Raw genomic sequence first — 19,589 nt, forward strand, 5'->3', positions numbered from 1 at the left:
CAAAGTTCTTATTCAAGAGTATCTCGGTTATGCCTAAGCTTTAGCAGCTTTATATAAATTTTAGACTTACCTTGACAAGTTCCTGAAAAAAATACAATGAAAAAAAGAACTGAGATTTTGACTGAAATTGCAAAGAATCTATAAATCAAAATTTGGGTATAATTGATACACTTACAATACTGACTCTTTCTATGCATAAACATGTTCTATCTCTCCATTTGTTTGGGTCTTGTTTAATGTCTCCCAGTAAAATTTTATAGTTTTTACAGTATAGGTATGTGCATCTTTGTTATATTTATCCACAAGTACTTAATGTGCTATTATAAATGGTATCATTTAAAAAATATGTAATTTTTGAAATGTGTGTTGCTGGTATATAAAAATATAATTGTTTTTGGTTGTTTTTTTTTGATATCCAATAACCTTGCTAAACTCTTATTAATTTGATAATTATTAATAGGTGACTTAAAATTTTATATGTAGGTAATTGTGTCATCTACAAATATTCAATGTTTTGTTTCTTTCTTTCCAATTCTTACATTTTTCATTTCTTTTTCTTGCCATACTGAAATGGCTAAGACTTCCAAGAATGTTGGATAGAAGTGGATCCTTCTTAGGAATGCTTTACCATTAAATACGATCAGTGCTGTAGGATTTTATAAATCAGATTAAGGAAGTTCCTTGTGATTGCCAGTTTCATAAGAACATTTTAAATCATGAATAAAATTTTAATCTTATCATATAAATACTTTCTGTATTGAGATGATCAAGTGCTTTTTTCCTTTAAGCTATATATGAATGTGGTGAATTACACTAATGGATTTTTAAATGTTAAACCAATCTTAATTTCTTGGTATAAATGCAGCTCCTCATGATGTATTATCTCTTTTTATTGTTATTGAATTTTGTTAACATTTTATTGAGGATTTCTCCATCTATGTTTGGAGAGATTGACTTGTAATGTTTCTTTCTCATATTGTTGTAGTCAGATTTTGATATCAAGATATTTCTAGCCTCATAACATGAGTTCTGGAATATACCCATTTCTCTTGTTCTGTTTTTGTTCTTATGTGTTTGGCATATATCACTAGTGAAACCATCTGGGCCTGGAATTATCTTTGAAGAAAGATTTTTAAATTACTCATATTAATTTCTTTAATACCTTCCAATTTTCATTTTTGCTTGTCTCTTGGTAAAATGTAAGTTTTTAAGGAATCTTTCCATTTTATATTCATTTGCAAATTTTGCAAAATTTAAAATTGGCATAAAGTTACACACAATCTGCATAATTATCTTTTTAAATAGCTTTTAAAGTGTACAAGTCAGTGGATTTGAGTGTATTCACAAATATGAGCAGCCATCACCACAGTTAATTTTAGAAATTTTTTTATCACCTCAAGAAGAAACTATATCCTTTAACTCTGACTCCCTAACCCTTGTCTTCCTCCCAGTCCTAGGCAACCACTTAGGTATTTCGTGTCTCTAAAGATTTCCCTGTTCTGGACTTTTATGTGAGTGGCATCACATAGTGTGTGGTATTTTGATTGGCTTGTTTCATTTAGCATAATGGTTTCAAGATTCATCCATGTTGTTGCATGCATCAGTACTTCATTCCTATTTGTGGTTGAATAATATTCTACTGTATGAATATACCACATTTTGTTTAGCCATCTGTCCATTGATGGACATTTGGGTTGTTCCCACTTTTTGGCTATTATGAATAATACTGATATAATCATTCATGTACAAGTTTCTGGGTTGGAAATATATCTTAAGTTCTCTTGGGTGTATATATCTAGAGGTAGAATTGCTGGGTCATAAGATAGCAGTATGTTTAAACACCTGAATTACTACCAGACTGTTTTCCAAAGTGGCAGGACCATTTTACATTCCTATCAGTAGTATTCTGATTTCTTGATATCCTTGCCAACACTTGTCATCTGACTTTTTGATTCTAGCCATCCTACTGAATATGAAGTAAAGATCACACTGTGGCTTTGATTTGCATTTCTCTGATGACTAGTGATGTCAAGTATCTCTCCATGTGCTTTTTGACCATTTGTATACTTTCTTTGGAGAAATGAGTATTCAAATCCCTTGCCCAATTTTTAATTGGATTTTTGTCTTTTTATTATTGAGTTGTAATTCTTTATATATTCCCAATACAAATCCCTTAACAGATATATCGTTTGCAAATATTTTCTCCCATTCTGTGGGTAGACTTTTTACTTTATTGATCATGTTCTTTGAAGCACATTTTTAATTTTGGTAAAGTTCAATTCATCTGGCTTTTTTTCTTTTGTTGTTCATATTTTTTGTGTCATATCTGAGAATCCTTTGCCAAACCAAGGTCATGAAGGTTTACCACCATGTTTTCTTCTAAGAGTTTTTAGTTTTAACTGTCACATATGTCTTTGATTCATGTTGAATTAATTTTTATATGGTATGAGGCAAGGGTCCAACTTTATTCTTTTGCATGTGGCTATCCAGTCATCCCAGCACCATTTATTGAAGACCATCCTTTCCCTCTTAAACGGTCATGGTACGCTTATCAGAAATCAGTTGACCATAGATGTGATGGGTCTATTTCTGGACTCTCAATTCTATTCCATTGATCTGTATATCTATCCTTGTGCCAATCAGTACCACACTATTGTGATTTCTGTTGCTTTGTAGTAAATGTTGAAATTGGGAGTGTGAGTCTGCCTACTTTAGTCTGCTTTTTCAGGACTATTTTGGCTATTCTGGGTTCCTAGCAATTCCATATGAATTTTAGAATCAATTGTCAATTTGCACAAGGAAGTCTGCTGGGATTCTGATAAGGATTGTGTTGAATCTATAGAACAGATTGGGAAGTATCACCATCTTAATAATGGTAAGTCTTCCAATTCATAAATTTTGGATGCTTTCCCATTTATTTAGATCATCTTTAATTTCATTCAGTAATGTTGTACAGTTTTCAGAGCTTATGATATCATTCCTATTATTAAATTTATTCCTAAGTATTTTATTGTTTTTGATGTTATTGTGAAATTGTTTTCTTAATTTTCAAATTGTTTATTGCAAGTGTAAAAAATACAATTTATTTGTATATTGATCATGTATTCTGCAACCTAACAGAATCCATTCATTAGTTTTAATAGTTTCTTTTTTTGTTTGTTTTTTTTTTGTTTTGTGTCTTTTTGGCCATGCCATGTCTTGCAGAATCTTAGTTCCCCCACCAGGGATTGAACCCGGGCCATTGCAGTGAGAGCGCTGAGTCCTAACCACTAGACCGCCAGGGAATTCCATAGTCTTAATTGTTTTTTAGTAGATTTCTTAGGAGTTTCTATATGTAACATTATGTCATCTGCAAATAGAGATTTATCTTTTCCTTTCCAATTTGGTTGCCTTTTTTTTCCCCCTAATTGCCCTACCTAGAACCTCCAGTACAATATTGAATAGAGTGGCAAGAAAATTTTGTCTTGTTCCTGATGTCAAAAGGAAAGCATCCAGTTGCATGATTGAGTTGATATTGGTGGATTTTTCATAAGTGTTCTTTATCAAGTTGAGGAAGTCCCTCTACTCCTAGTTTATTAAGTGTTTTTATCATGAAAGTATGTTGAATTTTGAAAAGTGCTTTTTCTGGATCTAGATGATCATTGCTTTTTATTCTACTGATATGAGATGTATTACACTGATTTTTAGATGTTAAAGTACTTTGCATCCCTGGGATAAATCCCACTTGGTAACTGTTATGGGCTGAATTGTCTCTCCCCACCAAAAAATTCACATGTCAAACCCCTAACCCCTAGTACCGCTAAATGTGACTGTATTTAGTGATAGGGACATTAAAGAGTTAATTAAGTTAAAATGAGGCCATTAAGGTTGGTCCTACTCCAATATAACTAGTGTCCCTAAAGGAAGAGTAGATTAGGACACTGTTTAGGCCATACAGTCTGTGATATTATGTTATGGCAGCCTTAGCAAACTAATGCACTCCAGGCATATAACTCTATATGTTAGATTTGGTTTGCTAGAATTTTGTTCAGGATATTTGCACCCACATTCATAAGAGACATTGGTCTGAAATTAATATTGAAACTAATGTGTGTCTCCTGTAGACAGCCTATCATTGGATCATGTTTTTTAAGCCAGTCTGACAATCTATGCCCCTTGTTTGGATTGTTTAATCTATCTACATTTAATGTTTTCTTGATATAGTTGGAGTTATATCTCCCATCTTACTTTATGTGTTCCATATGTCTCATGTCTTTTTTGTCCTCTATTCATCCTTTATTACTTTTTTCTGCATTGAGTGAATATTTTCTAAGGTAGCATTTTAATTTTTTAATGATTTTTTCATTATATTTTTGAGGTTTTTCTAGATGGTTGTTCTAGGGTTTAACATACACATCTTGTCAAAATTAGCTTTGGATTTATATTAGCTTAATTCCAATAACATATTGAAATATTACTCCTATATAGCTCTATTCACTATTTCCCCCTTTTGTGGTATTATTTTTATGTAAATTACATGTATTACTGTTACAAAATATAAGAAAACAGAGCCATAATTATTACTTTTCATTTTGTCATCATTAGCTTACATTACATCTTTGTTCCCATCCACCTCCTCTGTGCTATTACTGCCAAATACATAACACATATATTACATTTCTATGTATCATAGATCCAATAATACATTATATACATGTTATTTTATATAATCGTTTTTCAAATCAGTTAAGAGGGAAAAAAGGAGGAAATGCACTAATAGTTGAATTAATTACATGATATAATAGTTGTTGTAATTACATAATTGTGTTTACTGATTTTTTTGTATGGATATGAATTACCATCTGAGGTCACTTGTTTTCAAGCTGAAGAACTTCCCTTAGTATTTCCCATAAGGTGGGTCTGCAAGCAATAAATTCTTTCAGTTTTTGTTTATCTTGGAGACTCTTTATTTCATCTTCATTTTGGAATAATAGCTTTACTGGATACAACATTCTTGGTTGAGCTTTTCCTTTAACAACTTCAAATCTGTTCTCCTCTGCCTTCTGGCCTCATTGTTTCTGATGAAAAGTTATCTGTTAATCTTATTAAGGTTCCTTTGCACGTGATACACACTGTTTTTCTCCTGCTGCTTTTAAAAAAGATTTTCTTCTTGTCTTTGACTTTCAGCATTTTTACTATAATATGTCTTCATTGATTCATTCTTGGAATTCACTGAGCTTCCTGGATGTGTAGGATATTGTTTTTCATTAAATTTGGGGTGTTTTCATCCATTATCTTTTTGAATATTTTTTCCTTTCCTTTTGTGTCTCTCTTCTCCTTCTGTTACTCCCATTATGCATATGTTGGTGTGTTTGATGGCTCTATTCGTTTTTCTTCATTCTTTATTTTCCCACTGTGTTTGGCTTGAATAATCTCTATTGATCTGTCTTCTAGTTTGCTAATTCTTCCTTCTGTCAGTTAAAATCCATTGTTGAGCTCCTCTAGTGAATTTTTAAAGTTTCAATTATTGTACTTTTCAGCTTCAGAATTTCCATCGGTTCTTTTTTATAATTTCTCTTTATTGATACTTGGTGTAACATTATACCTTCTTTTACTTCTTTAAAGCATAGTTTCTGTAATTCCATGAAGCTATTTTTAATGGCTTCTTTTAAATCTCTGTTAAATTTGACATTTGCTTCCTCCCACAGACAGCTTCTGTTGCCTTTTTTCTTGAGTATGGGTCATACTTTGCTATTTCTGTACATGTTCCATAATTTTTTGTCAGAAATCAGAGATTTTAGATAATATATTGTAGCAACTCTGGGTACTGGAACTTCCCTCCTCCCTAGAGCTTGTTATTGCTATTTGCTTGTTTATATTTTGTTTAGTGATAACCTGGATTATTTTAGTGAGGTCTGTTTTCCCATTGCAGGTTGAACAGTGTCCCCGAAAAGAAGATATGTTGAAGTCCTAACCTCCAGTACATCAGATTATGGAAATAGGGTCTTTGCAGATTTAACCGAGTTAAGATGAGATCATTAGGGTGAGCCATAATCCAATATGACTGATGTCTTTATAAAAGGGGGAAATTTGAACAGAGACAAACAGAGGGAAGATACTGTGAAAATAATGGGGAGAACAAAATGTACAGATAGAGGATTAGAGTGATGGATCTACAAGCCAAGGAGTGTTTGGGGCCATCAGAATCTAGGAGAGAAACAGATACTTCCCTAGCATATTCAGAAGCTGCACACCCCTGCTAACACCTTGATTCCAGACTTTTAGCCTCCAGGAGTGTGAGACAATAAATTTCTATTGTTTGAAGTCATACAGCTGTTGGTACTTTGTTAAGGCACTCCTGGGAAACTAATATGCCCCCTCTCAACACCTACCCTGCAGTCCTGTTAACACACTAATGTTGCTCCTCAGGGAGGTGCAGCTTTGGGTATGCCCACAACCATCCTGCGATGCCAGAGCTACTGGTAGGGCTCTCTTCCACTCTTACCCTGACCACACTCAGCTGTTAACTTCACTAGTTGCCAGCTGATTGCTCTATTGTTTTCAACAATGCCCTGGGGCATAAATTCTCTACAGACTAATCCAATCAAATTGTGGCTCCTTCCAGGGAAGTTTCTGATGCCAATGTTCAATATTTATTCTCACTACAGGAAGGCTTCTCTTGCTGAGGAATTGCCTTATACCCTGTTTCCCTATAAACTAGCTAGCCTACAGTCTAGGGTGTATCCTCGTTAGATCAATTAATTTCCTCCCAATTGCCGTTTACCACTATGTCCACTGTTTCTGAGGGTGTTCATAGGTTTAAACTTCTCCACGCTCTGTTGCAAATAAAGCTGGTTCCTTATGGAAGATATAAGGAACTATCTGTTGTACAGCTTGCTTCTCTCCCCAGATAATATCTCTGCACCAGATCTCTGGGGTTGACAGTGGAGACAATGGTAAGCTTCTCCATGAGTGACAACCTCACTCTAGGTGTTGAGTGCTCCATGGAGGGAATAGGGCAGTAGCCTGAGGTCTTCTCAGCTTGCCTCTCCTGACATGGAACGTGATCTCATGGACCAGGGGAAGGCCCCAGGATTCTCAGTGTGCCATACCCAGGTAGAGCTCATCAGTGGGGGTTATTATGGTAAAATGCATACATTTTTCATCTTAACCACATTTAAGTGTTCATGGCATTAAGTACTTTCACATTGCTGTGCAGTCACCACCACCATCCATCTCCAGAACTCTTTTTAAGTATCTCACAAAAGTGCAACTCTGTACCCATTAAACAATAATTCCTCTTTACTCTTTCCCTGGTGACCACCATCTTACTTTCTGTCTCTATGAATTTGACTACTCTAGGTATCTCAGATAACTAGAGTCATACAGTCTTTGTCCTTTTGTGACTGGTTTATTTCACTTAGTATAATATCTTCAAGGTTCATCCATGTTGTAGTATGTGTTGAAATTTCTTTCTTTTTAAAGGTATATACACACATACACTTTGTTTATTCATTCATCTGTTGACGGAAACTTGGGTTGCTTCCACTTTTTAGCTACTATGAATAATGCTGTGATGAAAATCGTTGTACAACTATTTGTTCAAATCTCTGCTTTCAATTCTTTTAGGTATAGACCAAGAAATGGAATTGCTGGATGATATGGTAATTCTATTTTAAAATTTTTGAGGGACAATAATACTGTTTCCATAGCAGCTGCACCATTTTACAATCCTACCAACAGTGCACAAAGGTTCTGATTTCTCTATATCCTCACCAATACTTGTTATTTTCTGTTATTGTTGGGGTTTTTTTCATAGTGGCCATCCTAATTGGTGTGAGCTGGTATCTTACTGTGGTTCTGATCTACATTTCCCTAATGATTATTGGTGTGATGTTGAGCATTTTTTCATGTGCTGTCAGCCATTTGTATATCTTCTTGGGAAAAATATTTATTCAAGTCCTTTGTCCATTTTTTAAATTAGGCTGTTTGTTGTTGAGTTGCAGTTCTTTATATATTCTGGATATTAACTTGTTATCAGATATATGATTTTCTAATAATTTTCCTCATCCCATGGGCTGCCTTTCACTCTGTTGTTGTGTCCCTTGATGCACAGAAGCTTCTAATGCTTGATGTAGTCCAATATATCTATTTTCTCTTTTGTTGTATATGCTTTTGATATCATATCTAAGAAATCATTGCCAAATCCAATGTCAAAAAGTTTTTCCCTTATATTTTCTTCTAAAAGTTTTATAGTTTTAGATCTTACCTTTAGGTTTTTGATACATTTTGAGTTATTTTTGTAAATGGTGTAAGGTAAGAGTCCTACTTCATTCTTTTGCATGTAGATATCCAGTTCTCTTAACACCTTTGTTGAAAAGACACCATTGCATGGTCTTGATATCCTTATTGTGAGGGTTTATTTCTGGGCTCTATATTATTTCATTGACCTATATGTCTGTCTTTTCTTTCTTTCTTTTCTAGCTGTGGTGGGTCTTCATTGCTGTGCGCAGGCTTTCTCTAGTTGTGGTGAGCGGGGGCTACTCTTCGTTGTGGTGCGTGGGCTTCTCATCGCGGTGGCTTCTCTTGTTGTGGAGCACAGGCTCTAGGCACACAAGCTTCAGTAGTGTGGCTCACGGGCTCTAGAGTGCAGGCTCAGTAGTTGTGGTGCACAAGCTTAGTTGCTCCGCGGCATGTGGGATCTTCCCAGACCAGGGATCAAACCTGTGTCCCCTGCATTGGCAGGCAGATTCTTAACCACTGCGCCACCAGGGAAGTCCCTATATGTCTGTCTTTATGCCAGTACCACACTGTGTTGATTACTGAAGCTATGTAATAAGTTTTAAAATCAGGACGTGTGAGACCTCCAACTTTGTTCTTTTTCAAGATTGTTTTGGCTATCTGGGCTCTCTTGATAGTCCATATGAATTTTAGGATGGGTTTTTAAAATTTCTGCAAAAAATGTCACTGGGATTTTGATAGGGATTGCATTGAATCTGTAGATTGCTTTGGATAGTATTGACATCTTAACAATATTAAGTCTATGAACAAAGGATGTTTTCCTATTTATTATTGTCTTCTTTCAGCAACCTTTATAGTTATCAGTGTACATATCTTTCAACTCCTTAGTTTTTATTGCTAAAAGTATTTCATTCTTTTTGATGCTATTGCAAACAAAACTAGTTTTCTTGATTTTCTTCTTAAATTATTCATTGCTAGTGTATAGAAACAATTGATTTTTCTGTGTCAATTTTCTATCCTGCAAATTTGCTGTATTTGTTTATTAGTTCTAACAATTTTTTTAATGTTGAATCTTTAGGGTTTTGTACATATAAGATTATGTCATCTGTGAACTGAGATAATTTTACTTCTTCCTTTCTACTTTGGATGACTTGTATTTCTTTTTCTTGCCTAAGTGCTCTGGCTAGGATACCCACTACTGTGCTGAATAGAAGTGATGAAAGTGAGCATCCATGTCTTGCTCCTGATCTTAGGAGAAAAGCATTCAGCCTTTCATCACTGAGTATGATGTTAACTGTAGGTTTTACAGAACACTCCTGAGGAAATCCTTTCTCTTTCAAGTTAGTTGAAAGATTTTATTTTTAATTTTTATAATCATTAATGGATATTGAATTTTTCAAGTGCTTTTTATCTGTTGTGATAATCACATGGATTTTTTTTCAGTCTACTAATAAGGGGGAAAGTACTGACTTTTGAATATTGGAACAACCTTGCATATATTACCCCCACTTGGTCATGATGCATTATATCTTTTACATAGTGCTATTAATACTATGTAATATATATGTATAACATATACATAACGCATATAATGTGTATGTAATATGTATATAATTATTATGGACTGAATGTTTGTGTATCCCCCAGATTCATATGCTGGAACACTAATCCCAGTGTGAGATGGTATTGGGAGGTGGAACTTTGAGAGGTAATTAGGTCATGAAGGTAGAGCCCTCATGAATGAGATTACTGTCTTTATAAAAAGAGGCTAGGGAGCTAGCTAAATTTCTTTCCCCCTTGTGAGGATACTATAAAAGTTGGTAGTCTGCAACCTGGAAGAGGGTCCTCACCAGTACCTGACCATTTGTCACCCTACTCTTGGACTTCCAGACTCCAGAACTATAAGAAATAAATTTGTTTATAAGCCACCCAGTGTACGGTACTTTATTACAGCAGCCTGAGCTGACTAAATAGTTCTTAAGGTCATGAGTAGACTTTCTTCATTCCACTCTAATGTTCTTACTACCAATAATGAATTATAGGAGCCAACGGCCAATATTATGCTGTAAGATATGCTATATGGCAAAGATTCTAACAAAATCAATATATCAATACAGGCATACCTCATTTTACTGTGCTTCACTTTATTGCACTTCACAGATACTGTGTTTTTTACAAATTGAAGGCTTGTGACAACTCTGCATCCAGCAAGTCTATTGACACCATTTTTCCAACAGCATTTGCTCACTTTGAGTCTCTGTGTCACATTTTTGTAATTCTCACAATATTTCAAACTTTTTCATTATTATTATATTTGTTATGGTAATCTGTGACCAGTGATCTTTGATGTTACTATGACTTGCTGAAGGCTCAGAGGATGGTTAGCACTTTTTGGCAATAACGTTTTTTTAATTAAGTCATGTACACTGGAATTTTTAAACATAATGCTATTGTACACTTAAGAGACTACAGTATAATGTAATAATTTTTATATGCACTGGGAAGCCAAAAAAACTCAAGTGACCCACTTTATTGTGATAATGGTGTTATTCGAGTGGTCTAGAACTGAACCTGCAATATCTCTGAGATATGCCTGTATTAGAAGTTATTGTTTCAAAGCAGCATACTTTCTACCTTTAACATTTCAATCAAGTTCTTCCCAGTGTCATTTTCAAACAAACTCAGAATTCTAAAGAATATTACCCGCGTGACTGTCTTTGTGGAGGAAATATTCATTTTTTCTACTGTTTTTGGGTCAGGTAGAATCACCATGGTTTTTGACACAGCCATTCTGCTTTGGTTTGCACTAATATATCCTCCTTTCATTTGCGATCCTTTTGCTGGGCCAGTAGAGCTAATAGACCTCTTCGGCTGTGCGCCAGTGTTTCTATATCAGGAAAAGAAAACATAACACTGAGGATCCAGGATTGAAGAAAAATTAGCCAACGATAAAAAAGTAGACTTTCATTTAGAAACATGGAAACAATCTGAACATATAAACAAGAAAAAAATAGTAGCCACTTGAGAGCTCATTATGTGTAAGCATAGTTCTAGAATGTTTACAAGCACTGTGTCACTTTTTCCTCACAATAATTCTAAGAGGTTGCTATAACATTATTTTATATAAAGTCACAGAGGCTTAGAGGGAAACATTCCTACTAGAGTTGAAATTTGAACCCAGGCAGTCAGATCAAAAGTCTACACTTATTTCTCTGGGTCTCAGTTTCCTTATCTGTAAGATGGGGATAAAGATAGTACCTAATTCATCGGTTATTATGAGGATTAAATGTATTAATTTCTATACTATGGTTAGGAAGTGCCTGACACATAACAAGCACAAATGAGTGTAGAGTGCAGTTATGTAGGCAGATTGAAGAATGAGTAATAAAACCTGGGAAAGAATATCATGTTCCTGCCTGAAAGATTACATAATAATTTTTAATAAGAGAAATTATAATCAAAATATTTGTATCCAGGAGAAAAAATATGATTTCACTTTTGGATCAATTCTCTAAATTCCTTAAGACAAAAACCTAATCATTCTTTCATTCTAGCACTCTGATTGTACTGCAAACTTCTATAAAACAAGAATGATCACCCCTTGCATTTATAAAAAGGCATTGTGTTTCCAAAGAAAACATTTTAAACAATACTTTAACTTTCCTACTCATAAAAGATCAGACAAGAATAAAATACTTTAAAATGACAACAATCTACTTTTCATATTTTATTTTTCTTCATGGCATTTAGTACTACACTTGACACTTTGTTTGTTGTCTACTCCTCTACTAGAATGTAAGCATCTTTAGGGCAAGAACTTTGTCTTGTTCATTGCTGTATCGCTAGCACACAGGACAGTACCCAGTATATTGTGGGCACTGTTCGTATTTTTTAAATAAATGACTAAATGAATTCCATTCATACTATTTCAAATTTACATTCTTTTAAAGTATCATACCCTATCCTCCCTCCTTCAGTCTCTAAATGACTTTAACTCCAACATTTCCAAGAAAACCAAATTAATCAACGAGGTTAAGAATTCCTTAAATTTCTCTACCTTCATTATATTCTTCTTTCATATCCCACAAACTCATCTAATCCATCCTTATTTCTTTCCTCCTCTTTCAGTTCAAAAGTTGCTCTTCTTATCTAAGGCTAACCTTTCTACCTGTGCTCTGAAACCTGTCTGTTACTACTTTTCTCAGGGACTCTTTTCCTTTTTAAAAAAATTTTTTTGGCCATGCCGTGTAGCTTGTGGGCTCTTAGCTCCCCAACCAAGGATCAAACCCAGGCCCTCAGCAGTGAAAGCACCAAGCCCTAACCACTGGACTGACAGGGAATTCCCATCTCAGGGACTCTTCCATCAATAATTCTTGGTCTCCTATATCTTGTTTCCAATCTTTTTCCCTTCAGCATATAATTGTACTCCAGTCATCTCTTCAACTTAAAAATCCTTCCTTTAACTATCTATTACTAGTCTTCCACTATCTATTACTGTATCTCTCCTTCACTTTTTAAAATATTAGTCAATAATCCTATCTACGTCCTTACTCCTCTTATGCTCCATAATTCACTACAATCTAACTCCACCCTCTCCTCTCCTACTGCAGAGACTACTTTCATTAAAATCACCTAGTCTTGTCCTTCAAATTGTCAGATCCAAAGGACTCTTTCCAGTACTTATCTTTGTAGCATCTGACAACAGTTGACCATTCCCCCTTCTTCTTAAACTTGAGTTCTCAAATTGGTTTCTGTAACATAACTGTCTCCTATTCTTCACCCTCCTTGGGACCTCTAATTACCTGACCCTTCCATTTTCTACCAATTAATCAGTACCTTTTAGGTTTCTCTTCTTTCACTGTTTAGTCCAGTATCCACAATTCATCAACTGAATCACTCTTTTACCATTACCTTCAACTCTTATTTTCTTTCTCCCTTGAGCTTTGCCCTACTATCCCTACAAAATACAGTCCGTCCATTCTATTCTTCCTCTTTACTATATCAGCTACATATTCCCATGGTCATACATTTGACCTTGTCCTTGTCAAGGACAAATACCCCTCAAATACTTCATATCCCCTTGCTTTATTTTTCTCCTCAGTACTTCTTACTAACATATCTGTTACTTATGTATCTTATGAATTAGATGTTCCCCACCCAAACCTCCAACGCTGAGAATCTAAGTTACACGAGACTAGGGACTTTGTGTTATTTTGTTCCCTGCTGTATCCCTAATGCCTACCATATTACCCAATACACAGTAGCTGCTTAATAAAAAATTGTTGAATGAATTCCCAAATCATTATATCCAATTCAAAACATTCTCTCAACCTTCATACTCAAATGTTTACCAGCCTTCTGGGTAGCTCCAGCTAAATGTCTACTAGACATCTCAAACTGAATAGATGCATAATGAAATCATATCACATTTACTCATAAACCAGCTCTATCTCTTTTATTCCTTATAGGGACCAAATAGAAATGAATTAGCAAATGATGTTGCATTTACTAATTAGGTAGTTACTGTGATCTTATGAGAATCATCAATAAACTCTCCCAAATCTTCAGACTGTAAGTTTCATGGGAAGGAACCATGTTTATTATCATGTCTACCATGATAGCCCCAACTCTTAGTACTCTGCCTGATAGAGTGGGAAATTAGATCCAGAAAGTACAGACTACTTTTTTAAAAAAATTGAACTAAGTACCTGTAGCCAATTATGTTAGAAATTTACGGTGCACATCTAGCTATGTTAAAAAACAGATGCTTTCAATAGAGCCAAATTAGTGGGCAATAAATAGGATGACTTTCAGGAGATATTCACTTTGAAAGTTTTGCCTGAAAAACAGTCATGATACAAGAGGTTATGTAGCTGTACATTCCTGAGTTTTCTGAAGCAGGGACCTAATCTGTTTTGTTCACTCCTATGTCTTCAGTACCTAGGGCAGTAGCTGGAAAATATAAGGCATTCAGTTGGTACCTGTAGAATGAACACCATGAACACCTGATGATCACTTCTATGAAAAAAGAGACTAATGACATTAAAAGCATGCTACACATACATAAATCTCACTATGAAAAAAATAACCACAAGAGGAAAGAAGGAGTGGCTTAAGAAAAAGTGTCTGTATTAGCCACTTCTTAGTTTAATGAGATGAAGGTAAAAATTTCGATCTAAACCCAATCACTTTCATTTATCCAACTGTTATTTATAAAACACTTACTGTACATAAGGCTACATGCTGGCAGAGATACAATATGAATCAGATATGGGCCCTAAGGAGCTGACAGTCTAATAAGAGATAAAACATATATATGATTACAATGCAAGTACAAAATTGTATTTGCCTCAAGACTTACACGTAAGATGAAATGAAAGTTGTGGTAAAGATTACCTTGGGTAAGAGGACTGAGCAGAGAAATCATGAAGATGGTATTTGAGTTAGGCTTGAATGTAGGTCAAATTCAAAAGAAGTACATGGGGCGCGAATGTATATGTGTGCTTGTGTCTGATGCACATGCAGGTGAGGAGGGATGAGGACAGGACAGGAAATGCACCCTGAGCAAAGATCATTGTGAACGATGACAGTAGGAAAGCATGTGGTATATACAGGGTATCTTAAATGATTCAGTTAGATGCATGAAGGAAAATAAAGTTAAGCTTTGAAAAAATAAAATGGCCAGGCTAAGTCTCTGAAATTTACTACACAAGCATGAGACTGCCTTTGAAGGATTTTGAGCATAAGAGTTAACTGCTCAAAACTATGCTTCAGAAAAATTTAGCTATATTTAGAACACACTAGAAGCAAGAAGACCATTAGTTAAGATGCTATGAAAATAGGCCAGATGAGAAGTAATCAAGGCTTAACCTGGGGTGGCAAATGTAGAAATAAAACAAATGCTAAATACAGCATGTATTAAGCATATCTTTTTATTTTCTGTATTTTGATGTTTTGACATCTAGGAACTTGCTAACCCTGGAGGGACTGCCCCTCCCAGGGCTAATCAATTCTTATACATAGTAAGGGACTTGCCTACAAACAAAACTTTTATACGCAGACCAACCAAACCAGAGTCCGTACCCTCAACCATCTCTTTCATCAGGCTCTCAAAGAGATCTCACTCTCTGGGTCACTATCCACTTGCCCTAATCACTGTAGGGACAGGAACCAGACAACGAGGGATAGTCCCTATGCCCAGACCCTTTTGAAATTATTCAAACAAGCTATTCCTACACCTGCTTATTCCACTTTGTCCATTTCTCCCCATGGGAACCACAATAAAGCTTCTTGCCCGTGTTTTCCCCTTGCTAGTTTTACCTCCTGCCCAGCCCTGGTGCTTCCTCATGTGGCCCCCCTATGTGTTACGGCATGCCATGTCTCCTGATTCTAGGGATCTATGAGTATTTAAAAACAAAAACAAAAAACTTCTTCCTTCATGATAGTTATTTCTGTGTATATGTTTCTTACCATACCTGATTAAAACATACCCCAAGTACCCTTAAAACACAGATACAGAACTAACAGCACTTAGTAATTGATAATAACAATGCCACTTAAAATCTAAACTTCAAAGTACTTCCACTATATTTGTAATTTAATTTTTATTTATTTATTTCATTTTTTAAAAATGGAAGTATAATTGACCTACACTTCCAGGTGCACAATATTATGATTCAATATTTCCATACATTACAAAATGATCACCACCCTAATTCAATTCTTATAATAACTTATGAGATATTTAATTGCCATGTTTTACAAGTGAGAAACTTAAAACTCAAAGAGGTCAATTTAAATGCCCAAACTCATCCAATAACTCACAGACTATGTGTTCCTGAGCAAGTTTCTTAATCTGTTTCTTTCCTCATATGTAAATTAAGGTTAATAATAGTATCTGCCTCATAGAGTTAAGGTGATGATTAAATTAGTCATTATTTCCAAAGCACAATAAGAAGTTAAATTGTAGACATGTTCAAATTTAGATATTAGGAGTGATATCTTGGTGGAACTGTTTGGTAGCCGTTGAAAGTCAAGAGGAAAGTGAATTTCAGGGAACAAAAGTGAGAACTGGAGATACAGATTTGAGAATCTTTCATGGAGATGATAATAAATGAACTGAGTCCCAAAATAAAAACCTAAAGATACAAAGAGAAGGTAATAGGGCCAAGGAGAGAAACTGGAGGTAGAAAGAAAGTAAAACCAGAAAAAAGGCATCTTCGCCAGTAGTAAGTGAACCAGTTCAGGGTTAGTTCAGGGTTAAGGAGGGGAAGATTGATATTGTCAAATGCTGTAGAGAGGTAAAAAGAAAGTCCATTGAATTTGGTGATTTTGAAACCTTTAGGTTACTCATTATTGATCTTTGAGTAATTTTCGTATAGAAATGGAGACAACAGACTGCAAGGGTTAAAGAGTAAACACAGATACTTCTGGTTTCTGGTCTGACATGTAAAGGCCATGAAAGACATCAATCCTGTACTCACAAGAAAAAGGCTGAGCAAACTGAAAATCAATGGGTCTTCTTAGGTCCATCAGAGAATTGAGGTTACAGGCAAACCCTCATACTGAAAGATTGAGATGCAGGAATAACAGAATCACAACTTATTGGGAGCAGAAACTGCCACTAGAGCCAACAAGTGGTAGGAAAACCTAAAGGGTAATTGCCTAATTACTGGAAGCTGAGTGTAGACTAATTCAAAAGAGAAAAAATTGCTGGGGGCCCAGCCTTAGGGAGGCCCCCCCACACATACACACACTTGTATCGAGTTTTACCTTTACGCACTCCACCAGACTCTCAGGATGAAAATCAGAGAAAAACTCCCTGATAGTTCCAGCAGGGGGACAGGAAGTAACCATTTTGAAATATACCTGGAATGTTCAGTTATCCTTAACAAAGGCCTGCCCTCAAGGAAAACCATTTTACCAGAGCCTAACCAATGTGGGGGGAGGGAAATAACCTACTCGAAGTCCATCTAACCTTCTTGTTCCACCTAAAGAGAAAAATTCTGAGAAATACTTACGAAGGTCACAGCCCAAGGACAAAGGCCCACTAAAAGATTAAGACCTAATCATAGGATTATGGCACACTCCCCTCCCCCATCCCCCCCTCCCTCGAATATCTTACCACCACATCAACAGGGCTCCTGTATAACAGGGAATTACAATGGGAAGAACTATAAGGCTCAGAGACTCTAAGAAGGAGTCTCTAGGGAAATGTAAAAAACCAGAGGAGACAAAAAGCAGGACACTAGAGGAAACTGAAGTCTTGGAAACCTATAGCTACAGCAAACAGCCTAATTCCTAGACAGATAAACATAAATCCTCACACTAAGGGCTTACTTACCTCAGTTCATATTACCTGATGCAACATGTTCAGCTTTCAACAAAATACATGGTATACCAAAGGGCAAAAAACAGTCTGAAGAAACAAAGCAAGGATTAGAGCCAGAATAAGATATGGCAGAGATTTTGGAATTATCAAGACTGGGAATTTAAAATATGATTAATATGCTAAGGATCCTAATGGAAAAAGTAACATGCAAGAACAGATGAAAACTCCCCCCCACCCCCCAAATCAAAAGGAAATGAATGAACACGTAAGGAAGAACAGAGAAACTGGGCAAAGAAGTGAGATAAAAGCAGTGAAGAAAACACTAGTGGTTTTTACCACAATGGAAGATTGTCCAACACAGCCAACACCCCAAATTATGATTTTTTGACTTTACAGGGGTGTGAATGTGATATGCATTCGGTAGAAACTGTACTTTGAATTTTTATCTTTTCCTGGACTAACGATATGCTATAAAATGATACTCTCGTGATGCTGGCAGTGAGCCATAGCTCCCAGTCAGCCGTGCAATCGTGAGGGTAAACAACCAATACATTTACAACCATTCTGTACCCAAACAATCATTGCTTTTAACTTTCAGTACAGAATTCAATAAATTACATGAACTATTCAACACTTTATTATAAAACAGACTTCATGTTAGATGATTTTGTCGAACTGTAGGCTAATGTAAGTGTTCTGAGCATGTTTAAGGTAGGTTATGCTAAGTATGATGTTTGGTAAGCTAGGTGTAATAAGTGCATTTTCTACTTAATGATATTTTCAACCTATGATGGGTTTATTGGGACATAACCTCATTGTAAGTTGAGGAAGATCTGTATTGCTAAGCCAATAGGAAAGACCCAATATAGGAAAAATTGGAGTGAGAAAGTGAAAAATTGATATATACAGGTTTCATGATATCCTTTCCAAGATCAGGATTAAGTCTTAAACTGAGAAAGATGAGAAATATTAGGTCAAACCAATGGTTGTAAACTTCAGTGTGTATGAAATTTTGTTTTAATTAGATAATATGGCTATCTCAAAAAGTTAAGGTTATATTAATTTCTATCTCCCACCCCACTCTTTCCTTAATAGGTAATCTCCCATGAATGTGTCATTATTCAAGAAATCCCCAAAGGAATTTTTCTAACACTCTCTCCGGTACTCTGAGAGTTTTATGATTTTTTAAAAATTCACATGAAACCAACTTGATTTTAGTTTGAGATTTCCATACATACAAGTAAAAACAAAAACCAGACGAGATGAGCAATAACCAATGTTACTCAAATACATATTCACTCATTTGTTTGCTGCCAGCAAATATTGTCTTCTTCATTCTAAGCAGCAGCAGTGAACAAAACAAAAATCTCTGCCATTATGGAGTACATCATAGCTTGGATGAAGACAGATTAACAAACAAGTATATAATATATCAAACAGAAATAAATTTTATGGAGAAGAATAAAGCAAGTTGAGGAACAGGAAGTACTGGGAAGAGTCGTATTATTTTACATAGGGTAGTTAGAGAAGGACTCTTTGATAAGGTGACACGTGAAGAAAATGAGTGTCATGAGATTACTAGCAGGTACAGTATTCCAAAGAACAGCAAATGCCCAGGCCTGGAAGTGGGAAAATATGCTTGATATTGTTGTGGAACAATATGGAGTGTAATTAGCCAAGGGGAAGAATCCAAAGTGAGATCCTGTGGGGCCCTGTGAGGATGTGAGCTTTTACTCTGAGTGAAATGGGAGAAATTGGAGGCTTTTGAGAAGAGCCACAGTGATTACTATGTTGAGGGTGAGGGCAAGATCATTTAGGTGTTTACTGCAATGTAACAGTGACTTACATTGGAGTGGTAGTCTGGACTTACTTTGCAGGTAGAAAAGGTAGAATCTGCTGATGGAGTGGGGTATTGAGAAGTCAAGGGTAACCCAAAGTTTTTTTACTGAGTAACTGGAAGAGTGGAAATTGCCATTTACTGAAATGGGAGACTGCAGAGTTGATTAGAGGGCGAAATAAGTTCAGTTTTAGATACAAA

General features: G+C 35.5%; 1 protein-coding gene across 1 annotated transcript in view; it reads right to left on the reverse strand.

Annotated features, from left to right (window-relative positions):
* The window catches only part of DNAI4 (dynein axonemal intermediate chain 4), a 123,572-nt gene that overhangs the window by 102,255 nt on the left and 1,728 nt on the right, over positions 1-19,589 (reverse strand). The window contains 1 exon segment of the mRNA XM_059924219.1: positions 10,924-11,107. Coding sequence (XP_059780202.1) covers positions 10,924-11,107 — 184 coding nt within the window.

This window comes from Balaenoptera ricei, chromosome 1 (genome assembly GCF_028023285.1).
Source record: "Balaenoptera ricei isolate mBalRic1 chromosome 1, mBalRic1.hap2, whole genome shotgun sequence".
In the NCBI taxonomy this organism is placed as follows: domain Eukaryota; kingdom Metazoa; phylum Chordata; class Mammalia; order Artiodactyla; family Balaenopteridae; genus Balaenoptera; species Balaenoptera ricei.